Source organism: Octopus bimaculoides, chromosome 6 (assembly GCF_046866305.1).
Source record: "Octopus bimaculoides isolate indiv1 chromosome 6, ASM4686630v1, whole genome shotgun sequence".
Taxonomy (NCBI): Eukaryota; Metazoa; Mollusca; class Cephalopoda; order Octopoda; family Octopodidae; genus Octopus; species Octopus bimaculoides.
Genome location: NC_142933.1, coordinates 81,076,423 through 81,093,179, shown reverse-complemented (window position 1 = coordinate 81,093,179; position 16,757 = coordinate 81,076,423). Strand labels below are relative to the sequence as shown.

The 16,757-nt window shown below is 33.7% G+C and overlaps 1 protein-coding gene across 2 annotated transcripts in view; it reads left to right on the top strand.

Annotated features, from left to right (window-relative positions):
* The window catches only part of LOC106881623 (inositol-pentakisphosphate 2-kinase), a 66,608-nt gene that overhangs the window by 43,521 nt on the left and 6,330 nt on the right, over positions 1-16,757 (top strand). For both annotated transcript variants that reach the window (XM_089354148.1, XM_089354147.1), the window contains exons 8-11: positions 9,240-9,312; positions 10,686-10,789; positions 11,943-12,088; positions 13,959-14,097. In XM_089354148.1, coding sequence (XP_089210274.1) covers positions 9,240-9,312; positions 10,686-10,789; positions 11,943-12,088; positions 13,959-14,097 — 462 coding nt within the window. The remainder of the gene's footprint in view (positions 1-9,239; positions 9,313-10,685; positions 10,790-11,942; positions 12,089-13,958; positions 14,098-16,757) is intronic.

Genomic DNA, 16,757 nt, shown 5'->3' with positions numbered 1-16,757 from the left:
TATATATATATATATATATATATATATATATATATAAAGTATATATATATATATATATATATATATATATATAAAGTTTATATATATATATATATATATATATATATATAAAGTTTATATATATATATATATATATATATATAAAGTTTATATATATATATATATATATATATATATAAAGTTTATATATATATATATATATATATAATAAAGTTAATATATATATATATATATATATATAAAGTTTATATATATATATATATATATATATATATATATAAAGTTTATATATATATATATATATATATATATATATATATATATATATAAAGTTTATATATATATATATATATATATAAAGTTATATATATATATATATATATATATATATATATATATAAAGTTTATATATATATATATATATATATATATATATAAAGTTTATATATATATATATATATATATATATGTGAAGTTTATATATATATATATATATATATATATATATATATATATAAAGTTTATATATATATATATATATATATATATATGTGAAGTTTATATATATATATATATATATATATATATATATATATATATATAAAGTTTATATATATATATATATATATATATATGTGAAGTTTATATATATATATATATATATATATATGTGAAGTTTATATATATATATATATATATATATATATATATATTATATATATATATAAAGTTATATATATATATATATATATATATATATATGTGAAGTTTATATATATATATATATATATATATATATAAAGTTTTTATATATATATATATATATATATATGTGAAGTTTATATATATATATATATATATATATATAAAGTTTTTATATATATATATATATATATATATATGTGAAGTTTATATATATATATATATATATATATATATATATGTGAAGTTTATATATATATATATATATATATATATATATGTGAAGTTTATATATATATATATATATATATATATGTGAAGTTTATATATATATATATATATATATATATATATATATAAAGTTTTTATATATATATATATATATATATATATGTGAAGTTTATATATATATATATATATATATATATATATATAAAGTTTTTATATATATATATATATATATATATATATGAAGTTTATATATATATATATATATATATATGAAGTTTATATATATATATATATATATATATGAAGTTTATATATATATATATAGTTTATATATAAACTTTTTTGCAGTTTTCTGCTTAGATTTATTGGTATTTTAATTAAAATGCTCAATAAACCATTATCTTGTAGAAGAGACATTAATGATTTGAGTTCACATATATTTTAACCAACCCATGTAGTTAGTGTTCCATTATATTTTGTTTTATATACAATCTATTAATTCTTAGAAGGCAATTAGCTCAGATTTCAGCCAAGCATATTTCTGTATTAGAAACATGATGGATGACAGTCAAAACTGACTAAAGAAAAAAAAACGAAATATTTGACTCGGTGTTGGAAAATGAAGTATATGTTATACTTAACAATCTACCATTCCCATTTGTTATCGACCATTACAATTATCAACCACTATTCTCTTTAGAGAATACTTCATTCATTTCCTTTCAGGATAGACCTCTCATCATAGGATTGTTGTTGAATTATATCCCCCTGGAAGTCTTCTTAAATCCGGATCTGACTAATCTCACTTGTTGAACATTTCCTTATACTTTTTCCTAAAATGAGTCAACACATCCTTGACTTTCCCCCTGTTACTTCTGAAATAGCCTTTTGTAATAATATATATATATATATATATATATATATATATATATATATATATATATATATAGATATATATATATATAGATATATAGATATATTATAACAGAATTCTTATAAAAAGTTATTTGAGAGTTATAAAATACACAAACAAACATGTGTGTACATACACACATGCTGATAAATTTAGCATGTTATTCTATATAATGAATATGAAATTACAATGCCTGACTATTGGCAATATTGTCAGAAGTTTATACTTAAATATAGTTGCTTTAGTGTAATGCTACACAAGTCACATTACACTATTTTGTCAGAACTAATAAATACTTTCAGCTATTTTGAGTGATTATGACTAATTTTTTTAGCATTTTGAATACTCTCTCAAATGTAATACTTATTCATTGTTATTGTTTTGAATTAATCATGCTTTGCCACATAGCTTTGAGATTTTGATGATATGACTTTATTTTAGAATGACATTGTACAGTAGGGATAAGAGATTGAATTTAGTGCTAAAAAGTTTAAAAAGGCATTAAATTGTTATTAATGATTAATTCAACTGCTTATATGCAAATGTCCTACTTCAATGAAGAAGAAAGCCATGACTTGGGAAGTTAGAGGTATAACATATATTATCATCACCATCATCATCATTTAGTGTCCATATTCCATGTTGGCATGGGTTGGATGGTTTGACAGGATCCAATGGATCGAAGGGCTGCATCATCCTCCAGTGTCCATTTAGGTATAGTTTCTACAGCTGGATGACCTTCCTGATGCCAACCAATTTACAGTGTTTAGTGGGTGCTCTTTTCATACCACCAACATTATTGAGGTTACCATGCAGTTTGCAAGACTCCAAATCCAAAGGGAGAAAGGGAGTCAGCTTTAAGCTAGGAGATAAGGGATGAGTGTATGGGAGGAGTGGAAAGTGTGGTGTGACAGAACTGGTTCCTGTAGTGAAAGTAGAAAGCAATAAATATTGGAGCTGGGGTGTCCTGATGGCTTGAGTAGAAGGGGAGAGTTCACAAAATTGTATGGGGAGCAGGGGATAGAGGAATGAGAGAAGGTCAATGAGTCAAGCAGCTAGCAGTAAAGATTGGATGTGGCTGAATGGTGGAGGTAGGAAGTGATGGTTGACCAGCTGGGGAAGATAAAGAAATGCAGAAGAGAGCAGGCAGGGAGCAGAATAGTAATGATGACACAGTTGACTGGAGGAGGACATGAGAGAGGGATGGTATAGTTGGGTAGGGAGGCAGGCATAGTAGTTGATGAGAATTTGGTTCAGGGTGTGGAGTGAATCAATGTAACATGGATGGAAAGAACAGTAATAATTGATGAGAGTTTCTATCTTTTTTTTTTATCTTTTACTTGTTTCAGTCATTTCCCTGTGGCCATGCTGGGGGATGCCTTGAAGAACTCAGTCAAATGTAAAGCTTGGTACTTTTACTGACTGGCTCTTATGTATATATATATACATGCATATATGGACGTCACTAACAGTTCAAACAACATGAAATATGGAAACAAATGAGTTAAATACGTAAACAACAAGAAAAAATGAAAAACAGGACAAGTAAATACAGAGAAAGGACCCTTCATCAGTTGTCAGTTGTCTATCTACTCTTCATTTTGAGCATTCAGTGACAATATGAGTCTTCAAAGACAGTTGCTCCCATAAATTCTAAAATAAAAGAGAGAAAAAAACATGGACGATGGTCATGTGTAAGTAATGAGAGAGAGAGAGAGAGAGAGAGAGGAAAGAGAAAGGGGGGAGAGACAGACAGATAGAAAACGGTGAAGGAGGGAGGGGGAGGACCCTCCATAAATCCTAAATTCTTTTTAGAATTTATGGAAGACTCATATTGTTGTTGAATACTCGAAATGAGGAGTAGATAGACAGCCAACAACTGATAAAGAGTCTTTTCTCTGTGTATACTTGTCCTGTTTACGTATTTAACTCATTTGTTTAGGCATTTCATGTTGTTTGCAGCATTGGTGATGTCCTGTCCCCATATGTGCAAGTACATATATATATATTATATATTGTTTAATTGAACATGACTCATCCACTTCCAAGTATGTATATATATATATATATATATATATATATATATATAAAGAGAGAGACAATAACCGATGTGTTTAAAGCTATACACACAAACTTAGCTTGCATTTATTTATGATATGTTAAAACTTGTATAACAAAACTTAAAGTTAATTATGGATATGACAATACCACAATTACTAGTTGAAGAAAGTAGACATTAGGACATATTTGGATTTTTTATATAGCTATGATAAATATTTGTTCTCTGATATAGAGATCAATGACCTAGTGTAATATTAATTACTGCACAATCTGTACATCTTCATTTGCAAATACTTCTACAGTTGATGCTGCTCTCCTGATGTGTTCAATATCAATCCCACGTCTTTTTTTCCCGACTTTCCATACTAGGTGCAGGCATATTTGTGTGGCTAAGAAGTTTGCTTCCTATCTACATCATCATTATCATCATTGTCATTTAATATCCGCTTTCCATGCTGGCATGGGTTGGACGGTTTGACTTGAGGTCTGGCAAGCTAGAAGGCTGTACCAGGCTCCAATCCAATCTGCCAAAGTTTCTACAGCTGGATACCCTTCCTAATGCCAACCACTCTGAGAGTGTAGTGAATGATTTTTACATGCCACCGGCATGAGGGCCAGTGAGGCGGTGCTGGCATCAACCACACTTGAATGGTGCTTTTAACATACCACTGGCACAGGTGCCAATCAGGCAGTACTGTCATCGGCCACAACAACAATTTTAATTGCTTCAACAGGTCTTTGCAAGCGCAGTTTATTGCCCAATGATTGAAGAATACTCTTAAATGGGCTGGTTATGCTGCACTGGCATAGGCCACGGTTACAGTCTCACTTGGCTTGTCGGGTCTTCTCAAGCACAACATATCTCCAAAGGTCTCGGTTACTTGTCATTGCCTCGGTGAGGCCTAATATTCGAAGGTCATGCTTCACCACTTCATCCCAGGTCTTCCTGGGTCTGCCTCTTCCACAGGTTCCCTCAACTGCTAGGGTGTGACACTTTTTCACACAGCTGTCCTCATCTATTCACAGTACATGACCATACCAGTGCAGTCGTCTCTCTTGCACACCACACTTGATGCTTCTTAAGTCCAACTTTTCTCTCGTGGTTATTTTTGAAAACTTCACCCAAAAAATCTGAAAGCATAGCATGTGTTTTATCTGTATGAAAAGATAGTCACTCTTCTGCTACTCATTGAAAAGTGCAAGAAATTGGAATATGATGATTACTTAATGCACTTTATATACTTTATGCACAATTTTATAGACTTAATACACAGTACTCATAAAATAAATATTCACCCTTATTTTTCCAGTTTTCCCATAAACACACAAAAAATCCCATACATATGATACAACCTTTAGTTAAATTGCATATATCTGCCACGTTAAATAAGCTTCAATATTTTACGGAATTGCATTTATGCGCATGAATTAAGTGATAGGCGATATAAAAAACTTGGTTCAATTTTTAAAAAACTACACTTTTCACTATCCAATCACCACTACTTCCACCACCACCATCATCATCTCACTCTCCCTCTCTCTAACAGAACGTTACCACTCTCTTTTACTCTTTTACTTGTTTCAGTCATTTGACTGTGGCCATGCTGGAGCACCGCCTTTAGTCGAGCAAATCGACCCCAGGACTTATTCTTTGGAAGCCTAGTACTTATTCTATTGATCTCTTTTACCGAACTGCTAAGTTACTGCGACGTAAACACACCAGTATTGGTTGTCAAGCGATGTTGGAGGGACAAACACAGACACACAAACATATACACACATACATATATATACATATATACGATAGGCTTCTTTCAGTTTCCGTCTACCAAATTCACTCACAAGGCTATAGTAGAAGACAATTGCCCAATGTGCCACACAGTGGGACTGAACCCAGAACCATGTGGTTGGTAAGCAAGCTACTTACCACACAGCCACTCCTACGCCTATGTTAAAATTATATTTTTAACTCTCTTTCTCTGCCTTCAACTAACTTTTACAATCACGTAATATATATTATGTTCCCCCACCTCACATCATGGATGCTTCTTTCTCCTTCTTTCTGTTTCACTCTTCACCTTATCCTCTTTTTTTCTTTCTCCTCTCTTTCCTTTCAACTAATCATGCAAAAGTGTTACAATTGCATTCCCTCTACCTCACATAATGAGTGCTTCTCTCTCTCCTTCTTCTTTTCTAATCACGTGAAAGCATTACCGACAGGCTAAGAGGAACACAATGACAAGCAGAATTATAAGATTAAGGCTATGAGCTGGCTGAATCATTAGCATGCTGGATGAAATGCTTAGCAGTATTTTATCTGTCGTTACGTTCTGAGTTCAAATTTCATCAAGGTCGATTTTGCCTTTCATCCTTTCAGGGTTGATGAATTAAGTACCATCCAGTCAAGTACTGGATTCGATGTGATCAATTGCTCCCCTCCCCACAAAAATCCAAGCCTTGTGCCAATGGTAGAAAGGATTATTATTATTATTATTATTATTATTCAGTAGTTTTATTTTTATAACGTGCTTTCACTTCACTACCGAGCGCAGCTCTGTGCGCCTTGGGTATGTGCTGTGGTTTGCTGTGGTGCTCTTATGTTTACTGTATTGAAAGTGTTTTGCGTAGAATGTGTGCAGTACCCAGTAGTGCAATTTTCTGTATGTTATATATATTTGTAAGTCCTGGTGTTTTTGTTATGTATTTGTCTGAATATTTTTTTATTATACCTAAGGCACCTACTATGATAGGAATTGTTTCTGTTTTTAGATTCCACATTCGAGTTATCTCTATTTCCAGGTCTTTGTATTATTATTATTATTATTATTATTATTATTATCATTATTATTGAGGATTTGACCTTGGTTCATTACTTATTCCTGGTAGAATTTATATGGGTAGCAGGTTACTACCTGTCATCATCATCATCATCATCGTTTAACGTCCGCTTTCCATGCTAGCATGGGTTGGACGATTTGACTGAGGACTGGTGAAACCGGATGGCAACACCAGGCTCCAGTCTGATTTGGCAGAGTTTCTACAGCTGGATGCCCTTCCTAACGCCAACCACTCAGAGAGTGTAGTGGGTGCTTTTACGTGTCACCCGCACGAAAACGGCCACGCTCGAAATGGTGTCTTTTATGTGCCACCCGCACAAGCCAGTCCAGGGGCACTGGCAACGATCTCGCTCGAAAATCCTACAGGAGCCAGTCAGGCGGTACTGGCAACGGCCACGCTCAAAATGGTGCATCTCATGTGCCACCCGCACAAGAACCAGTCCTGTAACCTTAGGTATCCACAAGCTTTCACTACTCTTTCAAGTGCTTAAGACTGACCCTCCTGGTAATCTTTCATGTCCCTAAGAGGCAAACTTTCTATAGAAGCTCTGTAGGACATTCTATTCCAACCTCCTTCAACCATTTCTCTGTATCTATACTTACAGTTCCCATCACACCAATTATTACAGGCACATCTTTTACATTTTTCATACTCCAAATTCTTGCAATTTCAAATTTTGGGGGATTGCATTTTCTTTTGTTTTCCATCTTCTTTCTTTACAATCTTGGAATCAAACAGACATAATGGCTCGATTATTATTGTTGTTGTTGCTGTTATTATCATCATCATCATCCTCGTCGTCGTCGTCGTCGTCGTCTTCATCATCATCATCATCATGGTGATGATGATGATGATGATGATGATGATGCAGCAAGCTGGCAGAATTGTTAGCATGCTAGACAAAATGGTTAGTAATATTTCGCCCGTCATTATGTTCTAAGCTCTAAACCCACCAAGGTCAGCTTTACCTTTCATTAAGCCGACAGAATCGTTAGCATGCTGGTTGAAATACTAGGCAATATTTTGCCTGTCACTACATTCTGAGTTCAAATTCCGCAGAGGTCAACTTTGCCTTTCATTCTTTCGGGATTGATCAATTAAGTACCAGTGAAACACTGGGGGCGATGAAATCAACTAGTCCCCTCTCCCCAAATTTCAGGCCTTGTGCCAATAGTAGAAAAGATCATTATTATTATTAACATTATTATAACAAAAGACACTTGCTGAAAATGCCACACAGTGAGGCTGAAATTTTTTAACCACATTACCATGCCAGCAACATAATGACAGAATACATAATAAAGCTGGCCATTTGAATTATTACTGACAGGCTTTCACAGTTTCCCTCTACACAGTTGCACTCACATGGCTCAAGTTGACCTGAGGTCATGAAGTGGGATTAAATCTAGACCTCACGAGCATCCACTATTTAACCGCACTGGCATACACAAGCACACTCATTTCGGTCTCGATATGTGTGGCTGAGTTTATGCAATCAAAGCTGATTATTTACTGTCAGTGCATTGAATTCTCTGAATTTCTTGCCTTTATGCATTCATTCATTTATGTGTTTGTTCCTTGAATAAATCATGAAGGTAACAAGCTTCAAGTATAGATTATAATAGTAAATTATTAGCTTTGAATGAATAACGATGTGTATGTATGTGGAGTACGTGAGTACGTGTAAGGGAGAGGCATGTGTATTGCAGTGGAATAGAACTTTAATAACTGAATAACACTACTAAATTCATCAAGTTCTTGTCATTTGTCTATACAAAATTATATTTGAGTGTGTATTATTATGGCTTCACACTGGTATGAATTGTGCAGGCTCAGCTTTGAATGAATAATGTTATATAATGTTATATGCGCTATGAAGCACATGTAACCAAAATTCAGGTTCAATAGTACATCCTGCACTCCACTCCTTAACCCAATGTAATACAATGTGGGGATCAAAAGAAACAAGCCATGTAATAGTATAATAATAAAATACAGAAAGCATATATGGTATTTTATGCCTTATAACACAAACACATGTTTCTTTAAACTAACTGCCAAGTTTACATAATTGCTTGATGAAACATATATAATCTTGATATATCTCTTCAATGCTTAGCATCAAATTTCTGCATTTTATCAATACTGTTTGTGTGCATGTATATATATATATATATATATATATATATATATATATATATATATATATATATAAAGATTTCCTTCATTTATTCTGTGAAACATGTGTAAATGCTGAATAGCAAGCTCAACAGTATTACAGTATTAAATTTTCCACCTTCAGTTTTGTTCAGTCAGAGTAGCCTGTCTGGTTAATCAAGAAACTGAATGAATGAAATCATAATTTGAAAATGTAATCCTGTTAATTTGTATTTGAATATATGTATGTGTATTTGTCTACAAACTATGCATGGCTATGTATATGTAAATAATACTTATGTTTTCATTATTAACTCCTTATGATAATTACTTACAGAAACCCATCACGAGTCCGTCATGCAATCCATGAATTACTAAATACACCACAGAATAACTTAAAAATATGTAAGGTGAGTTCATTTTTTTTGATAATTATTTTCCAAATACTTGATCTTCAATGCTTTGTTGATTTTATAATGCTTCTCAGATATTATCTTTAGTTGCATCTCTGTATCTATTTCTCTCTATCAATCTTCCTTTCCTCTGTCTTTCCATGCACACACACACACATACATACACACACACACACACACACACACACACACACACACACATATATATATACATATATATATATATATATATATATATATATATATATATATATATATATATATATATATATATATATATATAAGCTTATTGTATACAGCACTCAGTTGCACTACTTCTCAGAAAAGGGTATTATCATCATCATCATCATCATCATCATGGTGATGATGATGATGATGCAGCAAGCTGGCAGAATTGTTAGCATGCTAGACAAAATGGTTAGTAATATTTCGCCCGTCATTATGTTCTGAGCTCTAAACCCACCAAGGTCAGCTTTACCTTTCATTAAGCCGACAACACACCATCGGTTGTCAAACGATGTTTGGGCGGGGGGGGCAGACACACATACACATATACAGCGGACTTCTTTTAGTTTCCGTCTACCAAATCCACTCACAAGGCTTTGGTCAACCCGAGGCTATAGTAGAAGACACTTGCCCAAGGTGCCACGAAGTGGGACTGAACCAGAAACCATGTGGTTGGTAAGCAAGCTACTTACCACACAGCCACTCCTGCACCTATATATATATTATGCAAAACATGTCAAGCTGTGGAAAAATATTACCTTACTTGTAGGTAGCAACAGGAAGGGCACCCAGCCATAGAAAATCTGCATCAACAGGTTCCTTCCAATCCATGCAAGCATGGATGGCAAGGAAAGGTGCAAAAATAGTGAAGTAAAAACTCTCTCTCTTTCTCAGTGGGCTTGCAATGATCTAGTGAGTGGGTACCATTCAAAGGTGTGTGTTAATTTAGCAGATCATAATATTATATGTCAGTTGTATGTCTAACATATGGAGAGATTTTGTTAAAATAGCTATCAAAAATGTTTGTCTTGATGCTATAAACAATTGAGTGAAATGATCTTAAACATTTAGCATCTGCTATTTCCAAAGTTAGATAACAATTATGAAAAATTGCCATTTTTTTGCTGCCTCCGTAGCAACAAAGATATTTTGTTATGGTGATTGCAGTTATGTGCCTTTATAGTCATGAGTTCAAATCCCACTGAAGTTGACTTTAGTTTTTCGTCTTTCCTGAATCAATAAAATAAAATACCATTCAAGCACTGGGTCAATTTAATCAAATTGATTTCCTATGCTGTATCAATGTAAAACACAGGTAAAATTAGTTACTTAAAACAACTTGTGAAACTCATTTTATATTTCAGAATGGAGTAGAAGTTTATAGTGAATATGTAAAAGAAGATCTTCCAGAAATTTTAGGAGATTTTTTAGGTGAACCAGTTCAAAATGCTGAAAATGCTAATATGAGGTGAATATTTATATTTGTTTTTCTATGAATTATTTTATAAACTTGTTAACATTGTGCAGTATTTGAAAGGAATAAATACCAGAACAACATAACATTAACTGTTTATGAAACAGGACTAATTTTATTTTCAGAATAATCAAGATTTTAGATGAGCTTTGTAAAATATTTATAAGCACTACAAGATTATGTCCCAACACTTTGTTTTTTCTTTTGTTACATTAACAACCTGTTTACCATCATCTCTTCACAGTCTATTCCATGTAGATGATGGTATTCTTCACTTGTCATTAACATGTATACATAGGCAATTATTCATAGATAACCGTGACACCTCACATTCAGACCTGTGCTGCTTCCATAAACAGAGACCTTGAAAATACCTCCAGTGGAGACATGACAGTCTAGCACAATGAAACAACTCTGTTCATATTATGAAAATAATGTTGTACTTCATCCTCTCTAGTGTTGGACAAACAACAATTAAAATATAATTAGAGTTGCTGGTACACTATCCTTGATGCTGTGTTTGTTATAATCTGACTTTTCTTAACCACATCACATACATAATGGTGCAAAAGTTACACCCCAAAGACTAGCATTCCTGTACAGAACTAAAGGTCAAGTAAGACTCGCATCAACGTATTACTCTCACATTTGGGAACTTACTGAAGTTTCTAGCATGAGGTTTTAGCTGCTTTAATTTATTTTATTTTTAAAAGATTTTTACAACTGGACTCATATCTCTACCTCTATGTTGGTTTGAACTCCTGTGAGCAAAACAGTGTAAAATATGACCACTATAAAATGTTAATGGAAACTAATCTACAACAGTTATAAGGTGGCTTTGACATAGATCTATGTTAGCAATGATAGATATGACTATATAGCTATTTTAATCCTTTAGCATTTAAAACCATATCTGGCCAAAATATTCTACCTGTTTTATGTTCAAATCAACTAGATCTTCGCCTCTCATACCTATGCATTAATGTTATTCTAAAAATAAGCAATCATATCATTAAAATCTCAGAGCAACAAGGTAATGCATGATTAATTCAAAACAATGGGAATAAATAAATATTACATTTGATAGAGAAATCTGAATGCTAAAGGGTTAATTCAATTACTAATGAGTGCTTTATTCTTCTTTCAGTTGTTTAGATGTCTTTATTAACCTTGTTGTTGATGCCTTGCACTACCCAATGGATACATGTACTCCAGTACACTATATCTCACAGAAAAGCCAAAACCAATCTCAGCGGTGTCTTAATAGCAGTTACAGAAGTACACCAGACGAAGGTAAGTAACCAATGTTTTTCACTGACAAGTAATCACTAATTTTTGGTAAACTGTCAGTTAATTACTGTATTTTGTGGCATAGAAGACTTGGTTCATTTTATTAAAAAACAAACTTCAAAATTACCATGCATCTTCCATGATGCTAGTTGAGAAGTTGAACTCTGCTGCAGCTACACTATCCTTGCTGCTGTGTTTGTTTGTTTACCAATGGCAGTGGTGTGGCAAGACCATGTACTGTGAAACTGAAATGTTGACTTCTCGTCTCAATGAAGTGGAATTTGTTGCTTTTTCACACTTTAAGTTTCAAGAACTACCAGGCCTTCACTGGTATCATAAAACATTTTCAGTCCTGTAAGACGAATGTATAAAGGAAACATAAACCAAATTGGCTACCACACTACTGATGTGATTTACCAATGGGAGAAGCAGGAGGGAGAATTCAAAACAGCAAACAGATAAAGCATAATCTCCTTACAATACCAGCAACATGACCATGTTTAGTAGAAACTTAAAAACATGAATATTAGACCAAAGAAACTTGGGGGTATGGTAAATATTTTATTTTCCTGAGCTGGTAAAAGGCATTCCATGGCTACCTTTTTTTAGTTCCCCATCACCACTGTCACTGCTCTCAGCGGGCTTTGAAAAAATTTCATGAGCACAACCTTACCATCTCTGACAAAGCCATAACAAAACGTGAACAATGATTAATCTTTAGCTCACTGTAAGTGCATCATGTCACTGTATGAGTTTTCTCCCCTGTGATAACAGGACAGAGAAAATGCAGTGTATTAAAGGTTAAATCTTGAACTTGATCATGTCCTCTTGTTTCTTAGTTAAGCAGTTTCTGTTCTTCTAAATACTGTTAAGTATAGGCATGTTGTAATGAGTTGAATAAATACACACTACATACATATACTGTGACGTTCTGACTGCAGATACACTACACCTTTTGTATCATGTTGACTATAGGTACACTGTGACATGCTAAGGACACACTATGCTTGCTGTTGGCAAGCTACACATGCTGAGACATTAAGAACAAGCTATACTTGCTTTGTCAAGGGCTGATGGCTTAGTGGTTAGGGTGTTGCACTCATGATTGTGAGATCGTGGTTTCAGTTCTTGGACAGGTGGTACATTGAGCAAAAACGTTATCTCACATTGCTCTGCAATTATTTCAACACCTGACATGTGATACACCATGCACCTCTTCAATTAATATCAATTTGACGGAAGAAGAGAGAGCTAATGTACAACACATACATTTGATCACTATAAACAAATCATTTGTGCAGGCTACTCAGCAAGAAATTGCAGAACCATCTTGGACTATGAGAGACAATCATCTTATTTGCTGTGATGTGTCAACTGTAAATGCTTTGCATTTGTTTTGACATTTTAAGATCACACTACACTTGCTGTGAAATGTGAAGGATATGCTACATTTTCTGTGACATGTGAAAAGAACAATACCCTATGCTTGCTGTGGCATGTTAACTAAAGATACACTACTCTTACTGTGATGAGCTGACAATGGGTATATTGTTCTTACTTTGTTGTGTATATGTCATTCTTCCTTTATGATAACCCACAAAGGATACAACAGTTTTTCTCACATATATTATGTTGATGTACATATTTAAATTAGGGTTTAAATATTTACCCTGAATTTATTTTTTAAGTTTGTTCAAGTATAAAACACTTGAGTTTGTTTTCTGAACCTAACCATCACTTTTGATTTTGAATTTTATTAACTACTTTTCCTTTGAGCCTATTAACATTTGTCTTTGATATTTGATCCTAATTACTTTTTGTTGCTTGATATTTTGCACTCTATGACCTTGTGTCTTACATTGAATATTTACAGACACGGATTACTACTTTCCACCTGGTTGCATTCTCGAGAAAATACTTTCAGTTCAGTATTTGGATGATTTGGATATAGAAGGAATTTACCCTCTTTATCAACAATTGCAAAAGCATTTTCAAAAGCATCCTGAAGATAGGTGAGGAAAAAAAAAATACTACATTTTTGGCTGTTCTATCCTGTTTTCTAGATACACTAAATTTTTAATAAAAGCAAAAAGAGTATATTTATATGGGCACAGGTTTGAATGAGTGGCTATGTGGTTTACTTCAAAATGATGTGATTTGGTGTTGAATCCCATTGTATGGCACTTTAGGGCATCATCTCTACACTTTGAGTTGGCCAATACCATCTGAGTGAAATTTGGTTGACAGATGCCCAATATATATCATCATCATCTTTTAACATCCATTTTCCATGCTGGCATAGATTGATGGGTTGGCCAGTTTGACAGGATCAGACAAGTCAAAGGACTGTATTATGTTCCAATGTATACTTTGGTATGATTTCTATGGTTGAATGCATCATACAATCTGCTTTTCACTTTGAGAGAGAAACCTTTTGTTACCAACAGAGATAAAAGCTCTCTGAAATTTTCCCAGCCTGTTTTTATTCTAGCCTTTTTACTTCAGAACATCCTCCTAAACTACTAATGAGTCACCTATATGACAGAAGTTATTTACTACCTCTGGGAACCCTCCTGAGTATTTGAGAAAGCTATTTCCCATGCATGCTTAGTGCTTGTTGCTAATAAGCATCTGCCACATATAAAGTCTATTTTTTCCATTAACCAGCCTATGATACCACTGCACCTCTTGTGTGTCCATAGTTTGCACTTGGTACACTGCATAGAATTTCTGCATATTGAGCTAGACAATTTTCTCTGTTTTCTTACTTGCTAAATTTGAGATCCTTCAAATCCAGGTTTTGCTTCGACACTTGGAATTTCTTTTCCAATTCTACTACAGATCCAGCTGTTTAAATACAGGCAACTAGACTATGTAAACTAATGTAAAATCAGTGCATTAAGTTAGACCATTACACAAAAAAGGAGAAAAATTATCCTTTTGAGAGGCATTGATATGATTGACTAAAACATTCAAAACCAGTGCCCCAACAAGGCCACATTCCAGTGTCTGGAACAATTAACCTTTTAGTATTCAAACTGGCCATATCCAGGCTTAAATATTCTACCTGTTAAACAGGTAGATTATTTAGGCCTGGATATGTTCAAACCAGCCAGATGCAGCCTCTCATACCTACTCTACAATGTCCTTCAAAAATAAGCAACCACATTATGAAATCTCAAAGCTGCAAGATGATGCCTGATTGATTCAAAACAATGTGACAGAATAATCTGAATGCTAAAGGGTTAAAGAAGTTCTATATAAAAAAATATAGTAAAGGGATTTTTTATATACATATCATGTCATCATTGTTTTAGCATCCATTTTTCCATGCATAACATGGGTCAGTCAGAATTCATCTATAGCTAGATGCCATTCATGTTGTCAACTTTCACCCAATTCCAAGCAAGCTAATATTCCCTCATGACCACACACTTTGTCAGAAGACTGGGAATGGACACTACTTGTGTGACAGTAAGGTTCGTTTAAAGGTGTTGTGTAATGTCAAGGCAAGAAGAAACAAACATACACACATATAGACAACAGGCTTCTTTTAATATGCCTCTACGAAATGCACTCACAAGGCTTTGGTCAATCTGGACTGTAGTAGAAGACATTTGCCAAAGCTGCTAAGCAGTGGGACTGAACCTGAAACCATATGATTAGGAAAGACTTCTTAACCACATGTAACACAGCTATGCCTGTGCCTAGTCATGGCTGTGTAGTTAAAAAGTTTGCTTTGTAACCATGTTGCTTGAGGACCATTACGACAGCATGAATATTGTCAGCTGGTGTTGTACAGGAGTCAGCCAATACCTTGTGAGTGAAATTAGTTGACAGAAATTGAAGAAGCCTGTAAATAAATGAATTTATGTGTGAAGGCACATGATCTAGTGGTTAAGGTGTTGCACACGTGGTCATAAGAACATGATTTCGATTCCCAAACCAGGCAGTATACTGTGTTCTTGAACAAAACACTTCATTTCGCGTTGCTCCAGTTCACTCAGCTGTAAATGGATAACCCTTGCAATGGACTGACGTCCTATTCAGTGGGTAATGTTGGCCCGTCTGCCTAGCCAGCGGGATGGCTTCATTTAAAAGCTACAAGAAGACAAGGAAGCGCATTGTGACTATCCCAGCGGTGTATACTATCAAATATTCTTATTGATACGTGTGTATGAGAGAGAGGGGGGGGGGAGAACGGATTCGTATTTCCCCATCACTTGTGTTCACTCATCGTAAACAACAATACACAAGCTGTGGGTAGGTGTTCTTTTCTTGCAGTCAACTGGGCTTCTTGACATATTGCCGATCTTTGTCAACAAAAAGCTCATTCAAACGATGTTGTTTGTTTACAGTTCACTGCTTAACTATGTCCGAGCTGTTCATTTTTCGATAAACTTAGGAGTTATTTATTACCTTGCTTGGAAACAGGTGGGGGTTGGTGACAGGAATGGCATGCAGCTATAGAAAATCTACTTCAATAAATTCCTTCCGACCCATGCAAGCATGGAAAAGTGAACATTAAAATGATGATGATTACATCAAATTTACTATGAACTATGGTAGCAAAGTTTTAAGTGGTGTAATTGTTCCTGTAATTGTGACTGTACTGTACACTGGTGCTATCCAGAAACTCTTAGCGTTCCAGAGGTTTTGTTCACACCATATT